The 18,867-nt window shown below is 48.4% G+C and overlaps 1 protein-coding gene across 2 annotated transcripts in view; it reads right to left on the reverse strand.

Moving 5' to 3' along the window:
- jing (AE binding protein 2 jing) overlaps positions 1–18,867 on the reverse strand; it is a 161,595-nt gene that overhangs the window by 91,337 nt on the left and 51,391 nt on the right. The window contains exon 1 of one of the 2 annotated variants that reach the window (XM_077637822.1): positions 12,429–14,394. The exons of the other annotated variant lie outside the window; for it this stretch is intronic. Within the exon in view, the coding sequence (XP_077493948.1) occupies positions 12,429–12,547 (119 nt within the window). The 5' untranslated portion in view covers positions 12,548–14,394. Of the gene's footprint in view, positions 1–12,428; positions 14,395–18,867 lie in introns of those variants that run through there. 2 annotated transcript variants of the gene reach the window in all.

The following is an 18,867-nucleotide window of genomic DNA, read 5'->3' on the forward strand; positions in this document are numbered from 1 at the left end:
CCCAGTGCAACGCGCTCATTGGCAACGCTGCGCCAACTCGCGGTGACGCACCCCTGAATGACGTAGAGAGAAATATCGCTAAATTCGAACTTCCCGTTTATCCGAACTGACACTTCGGTAATATGTGTTATGGGGCTAGTCCATCCTCAGAATTCCTTTTTTCGACCGCGGCGGCTGCGTTTTTATGGAGGCAAAACGCCAAGGTGCCCGTGTGCTGTGCGATGTCAGTACACGTTAAAGATCCCCACAGGTGGTCGAAATTATTCCGGAGCCCTCCACTACGGCACCTCTCTCTTCCTTTCTTCTTTCACTCCCTCCTTAATCCCTCCCCTTAGCGCGCCTTTCAGGTGTCCGCCGATATGTGAGACAGATACTGCGCCATTTCCTTTCCCCCAAAACCAATTATTATTATTATTATTATTATCACAAAGACGACACAATAAGACAAGGAAGACAGGACGGAGCGCACCAGTATCCAATAGACAAGGAAGACAGGGCGCTTCGTCCTGCCTTCCTTGTCTATCGTGTCGTCTTTGTGTGCGCAAAAAAATAATTCCGACACTTCGGTCCAGCCAACGCCGGGTGTATTAAGAAGGTTCCGCTTAACGGTTCTGCTTCACACGATTCCCACAAATTCTCGGTCCCCTTCGATTTCCAAATAAAAAAACAGCTTACTGGAGGCCCCTGGGGCCTCGATCTAGCGAAGAACCTAACTCTAAGTCTCTTTTCTGCTTTCGTACCCTTAATCTCTATACCCATTCCTATTTATACGAAGCCATTTTTTTATTTCTAATTAGCTTCTCTTCATCACCCGCCATACATCAGTGGTGCGGACGTGGCCGCCTATAGGCCTCAACCTACAGTTTGTCTGTCTGTAGTCACAACGGTACAACTATGCGTCCTTCACAGCGTCTTCACCACAACGAGTCACAACGATACGCTTCTGCATGTGTGCCTCCTCCCTCTCTGCCAAGAATGTTAGCGAATGATTGGATATTCCAAAGGCCAATGGCTCAAGCCTAATTAATTTCTGTTGCGCTATCCCTATTGCATGGTTCTTAGCTAGTATTTTGTATTGGCACTGCACGATTTAATGCGCCGGGGAGGGGACCAGTACTTTAAAATATGCCTGGTTGTCAGAAATGTACTCCCATTGTAGGTGATAAGAAACTAGCCCCACTTCACAGGCTTATTTACCCCTCCCGTATGTCCTGCGTGCTTATCCCAGGAATAAGAAGCTAACATCCGCAATCACCTGGGGATTCGCCGAGTACTGAAACCAACCAGAAGCAGGCATCAATAGGCAAGGAGTCTGCACCGCTCGATAGTGCAGCGTCTTATACTGCTCGCCTTTACAAAAATGGTCTATCGAAAGTCTATACGATTTGTATTGCCTATAGATTGTTCTCTAGGGTTTGTCTATAGACAGTATATAGACTTTATACACAGAAGTCTATGGACATTCCATAGACTGTGCAAAGAATTTTTTGTAAGGGCGGACATACAGATCGCATGATCGGTCCCTTTAGAAGTTCATTAGATCAGCGGGCCTCTTCCGGTTGATAAATTATCCTGTTTTATGCTTTTAAGGCACTTCATCATCAGCCTACCTGCACACACTGCAGTACAAAGGCCTTTCGGATGCCCCTCCAATTGATCCCGTCCTGTGCCTGCTGCCGCTCCATTGTCCCCACAAACTTCCTGATTTCATCCGCACTCCTGGCTTTCTGTCGCTTGCCTTATCCCGAATGCAGTCCGTTACTCAAAACGGCCATCAGTTATATTGCCTTCGCATTACGTTGCCTGCCCGTGGCAATTTTTTCTTGATTTCTCGACAACTGCAAGAAATCGTTTCGAAGGAAAATAACATCGCCTAAAGTAAAAGGAGAGGTTGGGGCTTTCCAGAGCTGCACGGAACACATATTGTGAAAACAACGCGCAATCAAAGATGAAACCTCGCATGAGGCAACGATACGCATCGACCACGGCGTTTAAAGATAAGTGAAAGCATAGTTTTCGAAATTTCTCCTCCTCCGTGTTTTTCCCCTGACCGCTAACCGCGCTTTATAAGCCCGAGACATTGAGCAAGTTGGTAGCCTTTCGTCATATCCCATGAAAACAGAGAAAACGAGGCCAAAGGACTTAGAGATCGCGGATGATCGAGTGAAAAACTAAAGAAAGAAAGAATAAGTGAAAAAGAAAGAAAATGAACAAAGAACCGATAATGCGAGAGAGACAGACAGTCACGACGAATACGTGCAACACGGATGCCGATGCGGGTCTGGCGCGAAATCACCCGGGCAAGCACGCGCCGGTTTCTAATGGGGTCGGAGGCGGCCCACCGACATCCCCGCGTCACGACCCATCGTGGAGGGAGAGAGGGAAGATGAAGGGTGGGCAGACAGTGAGAGAGAGAGGAAAGCAGAGCTCTTTGGTCGTATCAGTTGGGAAACTCTGGTTCAGAAGGCTGACTATAGTCGGACACAGCGCAAGTCTGCAGTGAAGCTCCGCCCACATTCAAGACCGCCGCACAGAACTCCTCCGCGACAAAAAAGTAGTCAGTAGTTGAAACATTTATTGTTACCTAAAGAAGAAGTCAATCACGAGAAGAAAAAATTATAAACTCGACTTTTCACAAGTGGCTCGTTTAATAAAGTGAAGCATTAAAAAGCAGAGTTCGTTTACTGTTGTGCCTTGCTAGTGGAGTAATACAGGACGGCGCGAACTGTGGCCCAGTGTTAGCAACTGCTGTTTTTTTTTTAAGTTGTATACCCTACTATAAAGTCGGATACAACTCAAGAAAGTAGCGGCGTTTTCCCCGAGAAAGGACCCACTTCCAGCCAGTAGCGCCGGTCGATTCTCTGACCCAGCTGCGAGGAAATCCTGGGAGGGGCATCCCTGTCCATGGAGGGAGGGAACTATTTTTTTTCATCTCCCACTCCCTGCATTGTCAGGCTAGGAGGGTAATGAGAATCCGCCGACGCCAGTGGCTGGAAAGCGGTCGTTCGACGGGGAAAAGCCGCTGCGCTCTTGAGTTGTATCCGACTATAGCATTGCGCGATGAAATGGCTGCTGATAAAATCTGGCATAATGTATGTCAACAAGGACGATCTTCAATATTTCCAGTATAAACGAACAAACAAACAAACAAAAAGAAACCTCGTCACAGAAAGCCACGCATGACAAAATACAAACGACAAAATAGAACGAATGTATGTTTGCGCAGCGGAACCTCAACAGTGCGGAAGTGATGTCAACAGCACGCTCGGAGCTTAGCGCACACACCCCGTGAACAGTTCCGGGAAAATGCCCCGCGTTGACACACGACGCTCTGGAATTGACGTTCGTTGACAGTGCTCGCATCATACGCGTATAAAGAGGAACTCGAAAGTTCAGACGTTGAAAGCCCCGACATCTTTCCACCGCGAAGCATCCACTTCATCTGATGGGTAGAGATACTCCGTGTCCGGAAATATCGAAGATGTGAGTCAAGTACGCTAGCAACACGGAGTGGCGCGAAAGCTCTTAGATTATATCAGTTGCGTTAATTCGAAGCATGACCTACCCTTACAAAAAACGGTTCATGGGCAGTCTATAGACTTCTTATAGACTATTGCCTTCTTATAGATATTTACTTTTGTCTATACGATTCAATAGACTGTCTGTAGACAAAAGTCTAGTAAAAGTGTATGGCCAATACCTATAGGTTGTCTATAGAGTGCCATAGGATTTGTATTGTCTATCGACTATTCTCTAAGGTTTGTCAATGAGAGTCTATACACTTTACAGACAGAAGTCTACGAATAGTCCACAGACTGTCTAAAATCATTTGAAAGAGTAGGCATCGAAATCCGGCGCTATCTTTGAAGCTAGGCCTAACCAGCATTAATTTGTTGTGCTGGGTTTGGTGGCGCATAAGCATCTAAAGGCTACACGTATCATGCGCCAAGCTCAAGACGTAGGAAAATTGTTTTTCGCTGAATTTTACAAGCATGTGAAAAACCATCAGCGGTGCAGAGGGCCTAAACGTTAGTTCGTACTTGTCAGTACTGATAGATGAAAGGAACTTTTAAAAATGGCTGTTAGTGAAAGCTTTAAATTAGGTCAGGTAACCTCAGCGACCATCCTTGCCTGGGCAAAGATCTCGAGGCTCCCAACCCATCAAATAAAGTAGTAGTAGTAGTAGTAGTAGTAGTAGTAGTAGTAGTAGTGGTGGTGGTGGTGGTGGTGGTTTATTTAAAATAATATTAAAAGAAAACCTAAGCCTTCTACTCAGGAACGAGAAGGTCCTAACCACCATTAAATTTTAACTGTGATCGCAGGTTACTTCCATCACTGAACTGGGTGGAAGCGGGTAAAGATGTACCAGTTATAAGGGAGTAATTACTCATTGGCATCCACCCAAGCGCAGCCATGCGGCTATAGACTATGAATAGTCAAAATAGCTCCCACTTCGATTTATTGATCAATTCGCTCTCGCCCTACCATAAGCTTGCCGTCCCGGTTAGCTCAGTTGGTAGAGCGACTGATCCGGTGAAGCGGCGGTCCCGGGTTCGAACCCCGGACCAGGACGAATTTTTTACATTGCGAAGTTTCTGAGAAAGCCGCATAGCTTTCCTTTGTACCCGACCCGTATGGCTCCGCTTGGGTGGATGCCAATGAGTAATTACTCCCTTATTACAAATCTACTCCTCCTTGGGGGATTCCCCTTAAAACATTTGACCAAAGATGTACCAAGTTTAAAGCTAATTTTTTGACAAATATACACGTCTTCTGATGCCGGACAAATATCATTTATAGCATCAAAAAGACCATTGTATCATTTTTTTTCACCGGAACAAAAGAATCCAAGGCTTACTTCTGTATGTGCCTTAGAAGAACTCGGACAGGCACTACCCACACTGGCGAGGCAGTGCCGACGGTGAACATGAGCCTAAATAGCAACGGCACGCGTAGCCGCTGTAAGCTAAGTACCCGTCTAGTGCACCACAATCAAGAAACATCAGAACCAGCGCACCCGCGATCCCTCAACAAAGACGTCTCGTCTACATCAGTCCCCTGCATACAAAGCAAGAAATTTCTGAGAGCAAAAAAAAAGAAAGAACTAAACAAAGAAAGCCGATCGTATCAACCCTGTTGTTAGACATGGTTACCCGTGTGAAAAACCATTTCGGGCACCGTAAACGTACTGCGCCTTCAAGAGCGCTTTGCTTGTTTTGTTTTTTTTTTACTAGAAACGGCGAAGGCATTTATCTGAACGCAGAACCAGCTTTTCCCACGACACCCGTAAGCTAATCGCGTCGATCCGACGGTTAGCACGGCCTCCGAAATCGGTGGTGATTTGTACTAAGAAATAACGGCGCTCGGATCTAAACGACCGTCGACAAAACGCGCGGATGCCCGCACCTGTTGATACAGCCATATCTCAAAGCAAGCACACCAGATAGAGAGGAGATACAGGGGATACTGGGGCCCTATGTGGCGCTAATGTTGGAAAACAAAGAAAACAACCCGTTTCAGACTACAGGAGCGGCCGTAAGCAGACGCCGCAACGCCATAGCTTCCGGCGTCGGGCGGAGCAGACGAACTTTTATACTCCAGCCGAAAACCGGTAGCAGACGACGCTGCTCCCACAGCTGCATAGCGACCTCACGAGCCAATGGCCGGCGGCCGTACAAGACAGTTCATCACACTTTAGCCGGGACGATTAAACGCGACCGGTAGCGGGGCGCAGATTAAGCTCAGATTAGCCTGGGGCTGACGTTATGAGGGAGAGGCTTTCGCCGTGTGCCGCACCATGCAATTCAGAGGGAGTTCCTCTGTCTTCGTGGGTTGGGCTGCTGCTCCGACGGAAGCAGACGACCAACCGCTGCCAGGAAAGCAGACGATGGACCGCGAGAAGCAGACGACACGGCCTCGAGCACAGACCCGAAAAAAAAAAAAAAACGACTAACGGACCGACGTTTTGGAACTGACGGAACGGTAGTTGGGAAAAAAACGCTTCCCTTTGCCGCGGGCAGAACAATCCGAAGCACTACAGTCCGCTCCGCGAATAATATAGGGGCAAAAACAAAATAAATAACGGGAAGAAAAAAAAAACGAGCGGGCCTAACCGGTTTTCTCATCTAAGCGTTTTCACGAACTTGCGGACTGAGGAGGTGAGGGGTGGGGAGAGATGGCGCGTAATTATTCTGAAACCGCCCGATCACGGCTTCTCCCTGCCTCCTTCTGCGCATGCGCAGTGTTGCGGCAGAAGACGACGATCATTAAAGCTTCCTTCCATCTTTCGCGTCGTCTGCTATCATCTGTTGCAGACGAGCCTTTAGCGCTCCGTCCAATGACCACTACCAAACTGCCGGGACAAGACAATTACCAGGTTCGAGGGGCTAAACCATTACAGGAGTGAGCAGGAGAGCTTCGTTCTAGTCAAGGAAACAGATTAAGAGGAATCGCACTGTCATCCAAGCACCATCAGGAAGAAAGGAGACTTAATATCGCGCAGTGCAGAACCATGCAAAACAGAGAAAGGGTTAAAAGTGGTTCCGCAAAGTTTCTTGCAACGCACGATTAATGGAGTGGACAGTAATAAGTGCCACTTGAGAAAATAAAATAAATATGACGAAAGTCGAAAGAAGCAACTGGAGAATAAAGGGGATCTCGAAATGGGCGCATAAGAGACCGATAAATAGCTTCATACGGCAGCCTCCAAGGGGTACTCACAGTAGCGCTCCAAACGGAAAACCCCGAAAGCTAGAACGCCGTAAACACAGCAAGTTTACGGAATGCCATCAACCCTAAACACCCGCGGCAAGCGACCCATTAGGACTCCAACAGATACCGCGGAGGAAAACAAAGATATTGAGTCCGACGGAGATATCCGTCAGGGAAGGGTGGTTTAAGTGTCACCTCTCCCAAACAACTTAACCGGAACGGCTATCTATATAAGCCGTTTAACTACAACACGTCGACAGACGAGCATTTCACAAACTGTCATTCTGGTCTTCGCGCTTCGATGCCGCCTGATTAATCTCAGCAGGGAGCGCTACGCTGACGAACTCATTTAACCGGCAATGACCTTAAAGGTAGCGGAGAGCGGTACGAAAAGAAAACATGTAAAAAAAAACGTACCGGACAAACCGCTCCGGACACCGACGCTATGATGGATGTTTGGTCGTCACGCTAGCACGGCGAGGCTGCGTACATTCCACCAGTCCCGAACGAGCTTGAGATAATTAACCACACTTTTTGACGAATCATTAGAGGTCGGGGGGGGGGGGGGGGGGTGCGTTCGAGGTGGGCGCAATCTCGTCTATATACATAGACAAACCACTTTCCGGCGGACAAAACCGTTTTCTTCAAGTAATCGAGCGAGGACGAGGCTATCCCTGCCCGCAAGTTATGCGACGACTCGCTGAAAAAGACAGAAAGAGAGAAATGAAGGAAGGAAGGTAGAAAGAAAGAAAGAAACCGTAATGCCGACCTCTCACGTGCATAACCCGCCATCCCAGCACATTACGGCGCCGAGCAGACGACCAAAAACAAAACATGCGCGCAGAAGGTACCCCGCTAGCAGACGACGCGGAAAAAAAAAAAACGAATGAGGAAAGCAGACGACGCGAATAAAACGTTGCAGACGGCAGAGGCGGCGACTTGCGCAGAGCGTTGCGCGCACCGGAACAGGAAATGCAGGACTCGCACGAAAACGATCTCCGTCTTGTCTCGACGAAGGCTAACGGCTCGGAGGAGGAACAGGTTAAACCGTACGCGCTGGAATGCGTTAGGAAGGGTGCACCAAGGTGTAACACCCTCGAGGGTGGCGACCCGAACGACAAAACTGAGGTGAGTTAAATCGAAAACGGGAGAGGAATGCGCCTGCGAACCGGGCAACGTTACAGTTGCAAGAAAAAGTAACTAGAACGGCATCAGCAGCAGGGCGAACGGGGTGGGATACAAACGCGTAGAGCATAAAGGAAAACAAAATGGAGCCGACTGCAGCGCCCTCGAGGTAGGTTGCCACAGGGCATCATTATCATCATCATACGCCGGTGCCAGAGAAAAACAAAAAGCAGACGACAAGAAATAAAACCCGCCAATGGCTCCGTGGGTGCGGCGAGAAATTCTGCCGCCGGTCCTGGCGGCTGCGCCAGGACGAGTCGGGCGTGAGTTTAGATGAGGATGCCTGCGTGGCTGTTGCTGTTTATATGTTGGTGCTAACTCGCCTCCCCCCTCTTCCATTTTTTCCCTCGGGCTCGAAAAGAACCCGCCGCAATTCGCCCGCTCAAAAAAAAAAGATACAAAACTAAACAAACACTTCGGGAGCGCATGATGTAAAAAAAAAATGCGCAGCGCCACGCCTCCGGAGAAAGTTAAAAGCCTGGAAGCGATGAATAGCGATCTCAACGAAACAAGAAACAAACTCCAAAACGACTAAAAGCACAACTTCGAAGGCTCTTTTTTCTTTGTTTCTCGCTGTTGCCCATCGCCTCGCAGCCAACAACAAAAAAAAAAGCGAAGATGAATAACACCGTGCCTGATGCTGTGCGTACATGTATGTTTATTATCTTTTTCTACGTCATAGATCGTGAAGTCTGCGGGCCCGAGGAATCCGGTAGCTACAGCCTTCGGGGGCTGCAAGTGAAAGTGAACGCTGCCAGGGAGCTCGAAAGTGAAACAAAAGACAAATCTTGAACGGAAGCTTGAACAACCTTCCACACTCACGTTTACAAGGCGAAAACAACCAGGTCTGTTTTTTAAGTAGCCGGCGCGCTTCCTCCCTAAAAAAGAAAATATTAACAGAAACAGAGGTTTCCAAAATACGCCAAACGAGAGCTCGGTAAAAAAGAAAGCAGGGAACAACGTCTGCTACCCCGCCCCCCCCCCCCCCCCCTTCCCCCATTGCCGGAAGTGGAATACAGGAGACGAAAGAAAGGGCCCAGCGGTACCTTAAGGGGTTCACCACGGCCGCCGCTCCCTGCACGAACAGCGTGCTATACACAAACGCTCGCTCGCGTAACTTCCGGCCAAACTTCATTTTTATTTTTCCGCGAAGTCGAAGAAGGCTGCAACAGAGCCGTCTGCAACACTGTCGTCTTGCTTCAAACGGTGAGAAAACGCAGACCATGAAAGATATCTTTTTTTTCCAGAAAGCAGACGAAAAAAAAAAAACTTTTAATCTCGCCAGCTGCTCAATTTCAACCCCCCCCCCCCCTTTTCTCCCACTTAAAGAAACAAGAGCGCTTCGTGTTTGAAAGCCTCGGCGCTTACATATATTGCCATCGTGGCAGAACGCAGCCAAAAAAGAAGAAAAAAAAAGGAACTACTCAGTACTACTCAAGTTTCAGAATGCCTCCGCTAGCTGGCTGACGGCGCACATTACAGGCTGAAGCTCCTGTATGGACACACCCACAGAAACTGGAGCGGAATACATTCCATCTTGAAACGGGCTGTAGGGAAAGAAGTCGGTCACAAGGTATGCATAAAAATGTCAGTGAGGAATCATTTGTTGGAAAAGCGTAAAGAAGCTTATTCTAGTCTATTCTACTGCAGCTCATACTTTTCCTTGACGCAACTAAAACAACAAGAATGCTCTGAAAGCTAAAGTCCCGATTCAGCCTGTAGTATATTACGTAGATATGTTAATTAAACAAGGTTTAAATACAATAAGGTAAGCAGATTAGGCAAAGTGCCACGAAGGAGATTAGACGTCAATGGTGAATTACACCCAGCAGAAGACCTACTGGCAGAAGCCCGTGTTTTACACTCTAAGAAAGAGTAGCTTTTAGCTTTTAGTATTTTCCGTCTTTAAGTTAAAGCCCTTTATTTTTATTACTTTGAGTCATCGACAGAGTACAGCACACCTGCTGGTGTTTACACCAGACTCCGTCATTGTTATTCTCCCAGGCGTCATAACTAAATCCCAAACTGCGGTAGTGGCATTGTTGCCCAGCGGACTAAGCAAACCCGAGATGCAGCTAGAAGGCAGGTACAATGAAACCACTGCGTGCTAGAAGGCAAGCTCAGCCGGCGGTCCACAATTCACCATTCAAATTTATGCACAGGACGCATACCAGCGTCTGGCAGACGATGAAAAACAAAAACCAACGAAAAATAATACTGCAGGCATTGACACTAACTGAATTATTCATATAAAGTGTAAACTTGCTTGAAGAAAAGAAAAACAAGGAATTAACCAGCTAAACATTGAGAAAAATAAAAAAATAAATGCAAATGAAAGGTTTAGTTCCTTGGGGTTTAACCTCCCAAAGCGACTCAGGCCATGAAGGATGCCGTAGTGGAGGGCTCCGGGAATTTCGACCACCTGGGGTTAACGCGCACTGACATCGCACGGCACACGAGCCTTTGGAATTTCGCCTCCATCGAGATCAGACCGCCGCGGCCGGGATCCAACCCGCGTCTTTCGGGTTAGCAGCCGAGCGTCATAACAACTGAAACACCGTGGCGACTGCGTAAACGAAAGGATCGATCACGTAGGATTTAGAGGTTTGTTAAGGTGGATCGATAAGTGATATACTTCGCTGGAGAACACCGGCAGCAAAAATTACCCACACCCACAACAATACGAAGCCTGAAAAAAAAATACAACACCAACAACCCAGAAACACTCAGAACGCAACGGCAGAATTTAAGGCACTGCCTTTACAAAAATTTCGTTAGACAATCTAGACTGTCCATCGACTCCTGTCTGTAAAATCTATATACTTTCTACAGATAAATCCTAATGAAGAGTCTACAATCAATACAAATGCTATGACAGTCCATAGACTATATATGCACAGACAAAAAGAAATATCTAAAGGAAGGTAATAGAATCTATTAAAAGTATATAGACTATCTACAGACCACCTTTATAAGAGTGCGGACAACAAACTAAAGCTAGGCAAGCTTGGCTTCGCAGTGATACAATCGACAAGCCGAAACATCCACTACACATGTGTCTGCGAAACTCACGTCTCCGTACTGGTATGTCGTGAACGGCTCGGTTATCCACAGAGTCTGCAGACTATGAAAAGTATCTATGAGCACGAGTATGACAGTTCTTACATCTCTGTGCGTGAGTGCTTTAACCTCTCTCTTATTTTGTTATTTGATTTTGCTGTTTGATGCAAACAAGCTTATTTTTGTTTTTGTTTCTTGTGAGAGTGTTTTTAAAGCGTTATTTAATTTTGTTGCGTATACAGCAAATAAGTTTATTTCTTGTCCTTCTGTCCTTGTTTATTCGTATGTTTTATGTACGTCGTATTGTTCTCTCATTATAGTTACTCTTACTGACGCTTGTGCTTTGTTTTATATGTTGTGTACTGTTTGCGTTATGTTATGTTGAACTGTACATCGTTGGTTGCTATGAATTAGTGAAAAAGAATAGCCGGAGCCGCTATGCAGCACCAACCTCTTCTTTACTGTTCATGTAAATAAAAAAATATCTACAGGAAGATAATAGAGTCTATTAAAAGTCTATAGACTGTCTATAGACCACTTTTATAAGGGTGAGAACAACAAACTAAAACGTGGCACGCTTGGATTCGCAGTCATAAAATCGACAATCCGAAACATCCACTACACACGTGTCTGCGAAACTCGCGTCTCCACAATGGTATGTCGTGAACGGCTCGGTTATTGCACAAAGGGAAAAAACACCTGCGACGAAGGGCACATGCGGCGGGGATGTGCTCATTAAAAGAGAGGAGGCAGGGGAAAGGGCAGCAGAATTACACGCGCAATCCTCCGACGTGGAACTCCACACCACACCTGCGCGCGCAAGGAAGCTCTTACACGCCTCCAATTAGCGAAAGCTGGCTGACGACAGGGCTTCAAATGCAAGCAGGAACGCCGCTTTAGTGCAGTGGGTCGAAGACAGTAAGCGCTTTTAATCCAGACAATAGGTGCGTTATGCACTACGAGATGATTATTTACTTCATTACCCTTTGTTATGTTCTTGGCGATTGCCTTCCTGCCACGGATTATGCAACGCCCATGCTGACATTTCTCCACCGCGGTCGATGAAATGGATCAAAGATATTCAAATATTTTTAATCCGCAAGGCATTCCCAGCTGTAACACCGCCTGCTGCGAGATATTCTGGACTGGCTCGACTGGAGCCGAACTTTTGCATAAAATGTTTCACTTCTGCTGTTCATTTTCGCTTCATTATTTTATTCCTACATTCTTCGCAGCTGTGATCAATTCGTCCGTGATATTCCACTCCTGTAGCCCATTATGTAAGCCTTATGTTGAAATTTATAGTAGTAACGGGGGAGGAACTGAAATACCATAAGGCGATATTACCCAGCCGAAGCCCACGTTACATTTGTACTGGGGCAGACGTCAAATAAGCACAGGATTTACAAAGCGAGCGCTAAGTGACTGTGAACCAACAGCGGCCAGCAGCATACCGCACGCCATATACTCACTAGTTAAACAGCGATCCAGCTTCGAGGACCGCTGCATCCCCACCGACGTCTTCGGGCCCTAATCCCTTGTGACCCTTGAAGACGAGCATGCCGCCGCCCTCCAACTCCTCGAGGCACATGGGATAACTCCGTCAGGATTCCAGCCGCACGCGACGTCACAAAACAAGACCAGAAAAAAAAGAAAAAACAAGATGGCGACGGCCTTGCGATCACACAAGACAGAACCCGTGGGGCTTTCCTCGGCCACCGGTCAGTAGCAGACGACACCAGAAAAGCGCGCGCCGTCTTCACAGAGCAAAGATGGCGGCGCGCCCCGCCGTAGCAGACGACACACGCGGGACGCAGAAGCGGCAGCCGGGGAGGACCATGGGGCGACGCCGTCGTCGACGACAGTGTACCGTCATCAATCCATCTCGTTCAAACTCCGGACGACACGAACAGAGGGAGCGCAGGTTTTTGCACGTGCTGCAACAACGTTGATGCAGCAGCTGCGTCAAGCGACCGACCTCGAGTGAGCAGTTTTTTTGTTGTTGTTGTTTTCCTCGCAATAATTGCCGCGGGTACTCCAACCGCCGTCGTGGTCGGGGACTGCCTGCCGTAAGCTTACCACGAGCAGATGAGCCCACGTAACAAACACTTGCCCAGCACAATGGCGGCTCTTTTTTTCTTTGCTTTCCTCTTTGTTTGGAGAGAATCCCCGGGTAAAAAAGAAACAACTGCGGGATGACGTCACTTATTCGCTCCTTTTCGAAAGCTGGTCGGTGGCGAAATTCCCACGCTTCAGTGAAAGATCGCACAGCCGAACAGCTGCGCTTGGAACCGCGAAGCAAGAGCAGACGACGCGGCGCCCGGAAAAAAGTGCAGGCGAATGCTGTCCTTTTTTTTTTTTACATCGTCGTGGAACAATGCTATGGGGCGGTGTGTAATAGTAGCATGAGACTTCCTGCCCGTTTCTTTCTGCACAGCCAACAGCAGCTACGACCCCCTCTTCTCAAAAGTCAGAGCGACACGCGACAGCGCATAGTCGAAGGGTCGCGCACAGCAATGCGGTTTGACGTCATCAGTCGCATACATCATCATCCGCGCGTTATTTAACACGCTGGCGACATCGATGCTGTGAAGAGCGCTTCGTGTGAAATTTAAAAAAAAAAACACTTCCAGCGTTCACAGCACCCGCCCGAAATAAAAGGATCGCTCAAGCTGAATACGGAGACAAAAGCCGCTGGAGCCTACGATACGACGATAGGCAGGTAGAGGTCGATTCCAGTCCGGGGATCCTGAAGCAGACGACGTGGGAGCGGCGGCGGAGTTGTGGCAGACGACAGAGATCCCGGAGCTGGGAACGTTCAGGCACATCTGGCGTCATCGCCAGGACTGCTGGCTAGCGTCTCCACCACAGTGCGGCTTACGTACACGCATCCCGGACTGTGCACACATCCCGGCGTGCGACGAGGTTTTCAACGAGGTGTGACGAGAAGCGCGGAGGAGACAAATCTCGCAGGCACGACCTGGCGGCGGAACCAGCGTTAATCCGGACAAACGCAGACGGTAATCCGACCAAAGACAGAACGCAGACGGTGCACGCCGGGTCGGATGCGGGACTCCTGGTTGTAACAAGCACACTGACCGATGAGTCGATGACGAACGATCAGTGGTACTACACTACAATGCACAAGCAAAACACCGAACGCTGGCAGCTCACGCGCACAGCTCAGGAGGACACGGCTGCACGGCAGCAACGAAAAAGCAGCGGCGAGGCAAAGCCAGGACAGCAGTGTGCAGCGCAAGCGCTGCAGGCGAACGTGAACTCCCCGGCGGCGCGACCCAAACAAAAATGGCCGCCGCTCGCTCAAAGCCCTCGACCGGCGTCGGCAACAGAAAGGAAATTCCCGGCAGGGTGAAGCGAGCGAGCGCCAGAGGCAAGGAGGCTTCCCCCCACCCCATCACCACCCTCTCCCTCGACCAATCACATCCCCTCCGCTCGAGCGGAGAGCCTCCTTCCAGCCTAGAGAGGAGGAAGCCTTTTACGGCTTCGGCTTTTCGAAAGCGGTGCTTGCTTTTTCCTTCCTCTTTCTTTTTTTTTTTTCCTCCCCTTGTGCCTTTGGAAGCGAGCTTCGTTCAAGCGAGGCTCAGCACGACGCACCCCTCGGTGAAGGAAGAGTGCGGGTTATATTTTGGCACCGAACGGAGCGGGGGCCCGCCGATTTTTTGTGCATGCGAGCAGAATTACCTAAAAAAAAAAAGACAAAACTACTGTTTCTTTTTCCCGGACCTGGGCGAATCACAGGACACCAATAAAGCTTGTTCTCTCTTTCACTCTCTCTCTCTCTCTCTCTCTCTCTCTCTCCAGCAATCAACTTTAGCAGACACGCTAATTCTAGTCAACACATCGAGCAAGTATTACAGCTGGACCAAAACTAAAAGCAACGCAGTGATCTGAGACACTGGGTCTCCCCTATATCCCGTTAAAAGAAGTTAATTTTCCTCTGCCACAAGTGCATAAATCAAAAGAAATTATCAAAAAGCTAACACGCCTTACGTCTGCACGACAATCCCGCCATGCCTTGAGAACTGACTTAATGGCATTCGGTCCTTAACTGCTAGTCGCGAACGTAACCATCTGCATTCCCCTGTGAAATACGTATTCTCGTCGCCATCGTAATGCACCGTGTATACTTGCCTGAAAGAATATTCTGTCAGGAAACAAACAACTTATACATTAACTGCCCTCCGAAGAGGCGTTTATGAAACATTTTTGATGGAAGCGAAGCCATTTTACGATACTCCGAGATTGCAATGGCCAGCTTGAGGTTACTTTACCGACTAGCCTGAAACCAACCACGCCATTTTTGGCGAAGTAGTTTTAACGTTACGTTAGAACGCCACGCTCGGATGTTTTCTGCCCTCATGAAAACAGAATTTTTTCAATTGCTTTCCGAGCTCTACCGTCGTAGAGTTAATAGCATGGGATTTTCAACGCGACACAACGACCTTGAAAAAATATTATTAGTCATTTAATAATTAAATAATAACAAGAAACAAGAAGATGGAGTCGGTTCTGTGCGTCGGACGACGAACCTGTGACGTCACCTAAACTGCACTGGAGCACGACATAGTTTCGCATTGACGTCAAAAAGCACACCAGACGCAAGATGCGTTGGGAAACACGGCAGAACAATCAATGTCGTGAAAGATGAACTAGGATGACAGTAAGCATGAAACACTTTTCATTTTTCCTTCGTAGTAAGGACGCATCACTTAACTACCCGCAAACTGCAGTTTATGCTGTTGGGTGAAAACTGTGATAGACAAGCTCATTCATTTGCAAGTGCACTGACTGCACTGTAAGTGAATTGGCCTTTAAGTTCGCGGTTTGAGCTAAATGTGAGTGTGCAGAGTACGTGGCTTTGCAGGAGAAGGCATTGCCTTCACTTCCATGTTCTAAGGGCCTATTTGCTGACGCCAGACTTCCCATTTCCTGCCACACAAGGAAAAACAAAAACAAAACAAGGCAGTCATGCCAGTGAACTTCACATCAGCCGCCAAGCAAAACACGTAGCCTAAATAGAAAACCGCCTTCGCTCTGTAGTGCCCTATACTACAATGACGCTCTCTACGATTACGCGCAGTCCAATAGTGCTCAGCACGTTTGGACGCGTATCGCGGTGGCAGTTCGTAGATAAGAGACATCTATACCACTCAAGCCAATGTCGAAAAACAATAGCGGTCGCTGGGCGAGACGAGGTTAGAACAGTCTCACAATGCCGGCACCAACAACACCACTTGGTAGTAACCTGTTTTCTGAACCCGCGCGAATCAGGCAGCAAGGTTAGGCACTTGTTCGTGTTCATTGGCAACAAATACCACTCGTGTCAGTCCAGCACGACAATAAAAATGGCGGCGCCCCGACATCTACAACGCGTGCATCCCGTCTAGTACAGCATTCAGCTCCAACTCCAGTCCCCCCCAGTCCCCCAACCTCCATGTCTGAATACTCCGGCCTGTCGTTTAGAAGCCCACAGGGCCACCTGCACCACGGTAGCAGACGACGGAGCTCCAGGGGGTCGGCTTTGGGTCGTGGGGAGGACCCCCTGTTACAGCGTCCTGTTTAACGAACACCTCATAAAGTGCGCCTACATTAACCGAACTAGGTTTTCTATTTCAGAGCATAACTAAAGGCTATACCAGACGAGAGAGGAAAGGTGGACGAACAACACGTCACCGTCTGCGACACGATCGTCCACAACGCGTTTTTTTTTTTTTCATCGTCTGCTACGCGCTGGTAGTTCAAAACCGCTCCCGCAATCGGAGAAGCACCGATCCATGCAAGACCACAGAAGAATAAGCGCTCGGAAATTTTCTCATACCCTGTCTTTTTTATATCTGAAGTTGGCGGAATGCGGTTCTCTTCGGGTGCATTCAGGTTCTTGCCGGTAGGAGGGGGCGTCACGCAAAAAAATCATTTATATCTGCGTTCGCATATCGTCGCCTGCTCTCGACTGGCTTCTCGCAGCATCCTGGGAGAGGCATTGATTCGGTCGCAGCGGACCGCGCGACAGCTTCCGGTAACCACGGCGGCGAACTTCCGGTTTTTCTCGACCTTCTTCTGACATGTCCGCCGGATGCTGTCAAAACACACCCGACAAATTAGAGGTCAAATATTGGGCGAAAGAGATCGTAGCCTCGAACCAGTGCCTTTTTTGTTCGATTAATTGTCACTCATCAAACACATTTCAATCCACCTCAAACTTTATATTCACTTCTATGCCTATTTTACCACTATTTTGCCGTCCACGTCTGTTTAGCCGTCCACTCACAATATCGACGTCCGGGCAACTTCGACGATTTTTCTACATTATTGGCGCTAATTAATTAACTAATCATCCTACCAAGATCAAATTTTTTGCGCATCATGCTCACATCGTCCTCTATCGATCACAATAATTCGTTCGATGCCAGCTCTTCTGAGAACGTCACAACCGCTGCGGACACGTTTTGGTGGCACGCTTTGGTGACAGACCCCGTCGACATAGTCTGGAAATGCTTTCGCATTTAAAGAAATTTCAGTAGGAGGTGTTATGCATACGTGAAGGTAAAGAAATGGAATCCGCTCATACTGCACAAGGCCTAAGTTAAGTTGGAGAACACAGCAATATATTTTCCTTGCAGACGACAACGGCAAATCTGTCCAATATATAGGGGAATGGAATTCGACGCGCGGCAGCCAGTGAAAGAGGTTTAGTGGCGCAAAAAGTTTTCTCAGTTACCTCTAGAACATGTGCTGCTATCTAGCAAACATGGCTGAAGTCGCACCACTGCTCTTTATGAGCCCATAAAAAGATAGGAGTGGATGAGAGATTGGTTGACCGGACTGGTTCGGTAGACGTCGAGCTAACCTGATTAAGGATGGCGTCCCGTCCTGTAGGTTACGTTAGGTTAGGTTATGTTAGGATAGGTTAGGATAGCTACCTAGAGTAAAAGCTACCACCCCTAACATTCCTTCACCATGCTACGGAAGGCTAAACGGTGATATGACGACGACGCCGCAGACGGTGCGCGCCAATCTGCAGACGAAAATTCGAAAGGACGGACCGAAGCAGACGACACAGCGCGAATGACAGGAACCTGCAGGCAGGCGAAAGCCACAAAAAGGCAAAAAAGACAGAAAAAGACGTTGCCCGCCCCCCCAAGAAAAAAAGAATGCAATAAACACAACTGGCGACGAGGAACAACTAAAAAAAAGAAAACGACATGGCCCAGCTCCTGGCGGCCCGTTCATCCACTTTGCAGTAGCTAAGATATATACACGCGTTCGCAGACAGGGAGAGGAAATAAATAAAAAGGCGAAGGCACAGTAGAGAGCCCCTGGAACGCGTGTCACTAGCCCCACCGAAGCCTCCAGGACCCCTGCAGCGTTTGGTCTATCCCTCACGGGAAGGGAGCTCTCAAAAAGCCCCCTTTTGTATCCCGATTACAATCCCTCCCGCACGCCATCCCCCTCTCTCGCTCTCCCTCTCTCCTCTTCCTGCGCTCGCTCTCGACTCTGCTTACTCCGTACCCCGACATCCCAATCCATGCACAAATATGCAGTACGTCCTCCTGCAGCGCTCGACGGCAGCGGCGTCTAGCGGGAATCACGGACATCTCGCGGGGCGGTGCAAGCCGCTCTTCTGCGCTCGCTTCTCTGGGTAAAAGAAAAAGCTATATGGACAACCGAGAGCTTTAGCACTGCGAGCTTTGCGAGGTTGATTTCTTAGTGGAATATCAGGTCTAGTATGCGTCTTTGTGTACTCTAAATAGAAAGGAGTAGAGAGAGAAACAACACGAAGGAAAGGCAGGGAGGTTATCCAGGCGATGCCCAATAGGCTACCGTACACGTGGGGAGAAGAACAAGGGTTGGGGGGGGGGGGGAGGAGAGAAAGACCGGCAACGAAATTAG

Source organism: Amblyomma americanum, chromosome 9 (genome assembly GCF_052857255.1).
Source record: "Amblyomma americanum isolate KBUSLIRL-KWMA chromosome 9, ASM5285725v1, whole genome shotgun sequence".
Classification (NCBI taxonomy): domain Eukaryota; kingdom Metazoa; phylum Arthropoda; class Arachnida; order Ixodida; family Ixodidae; genus Amblyomma; species Amblyomma americanum.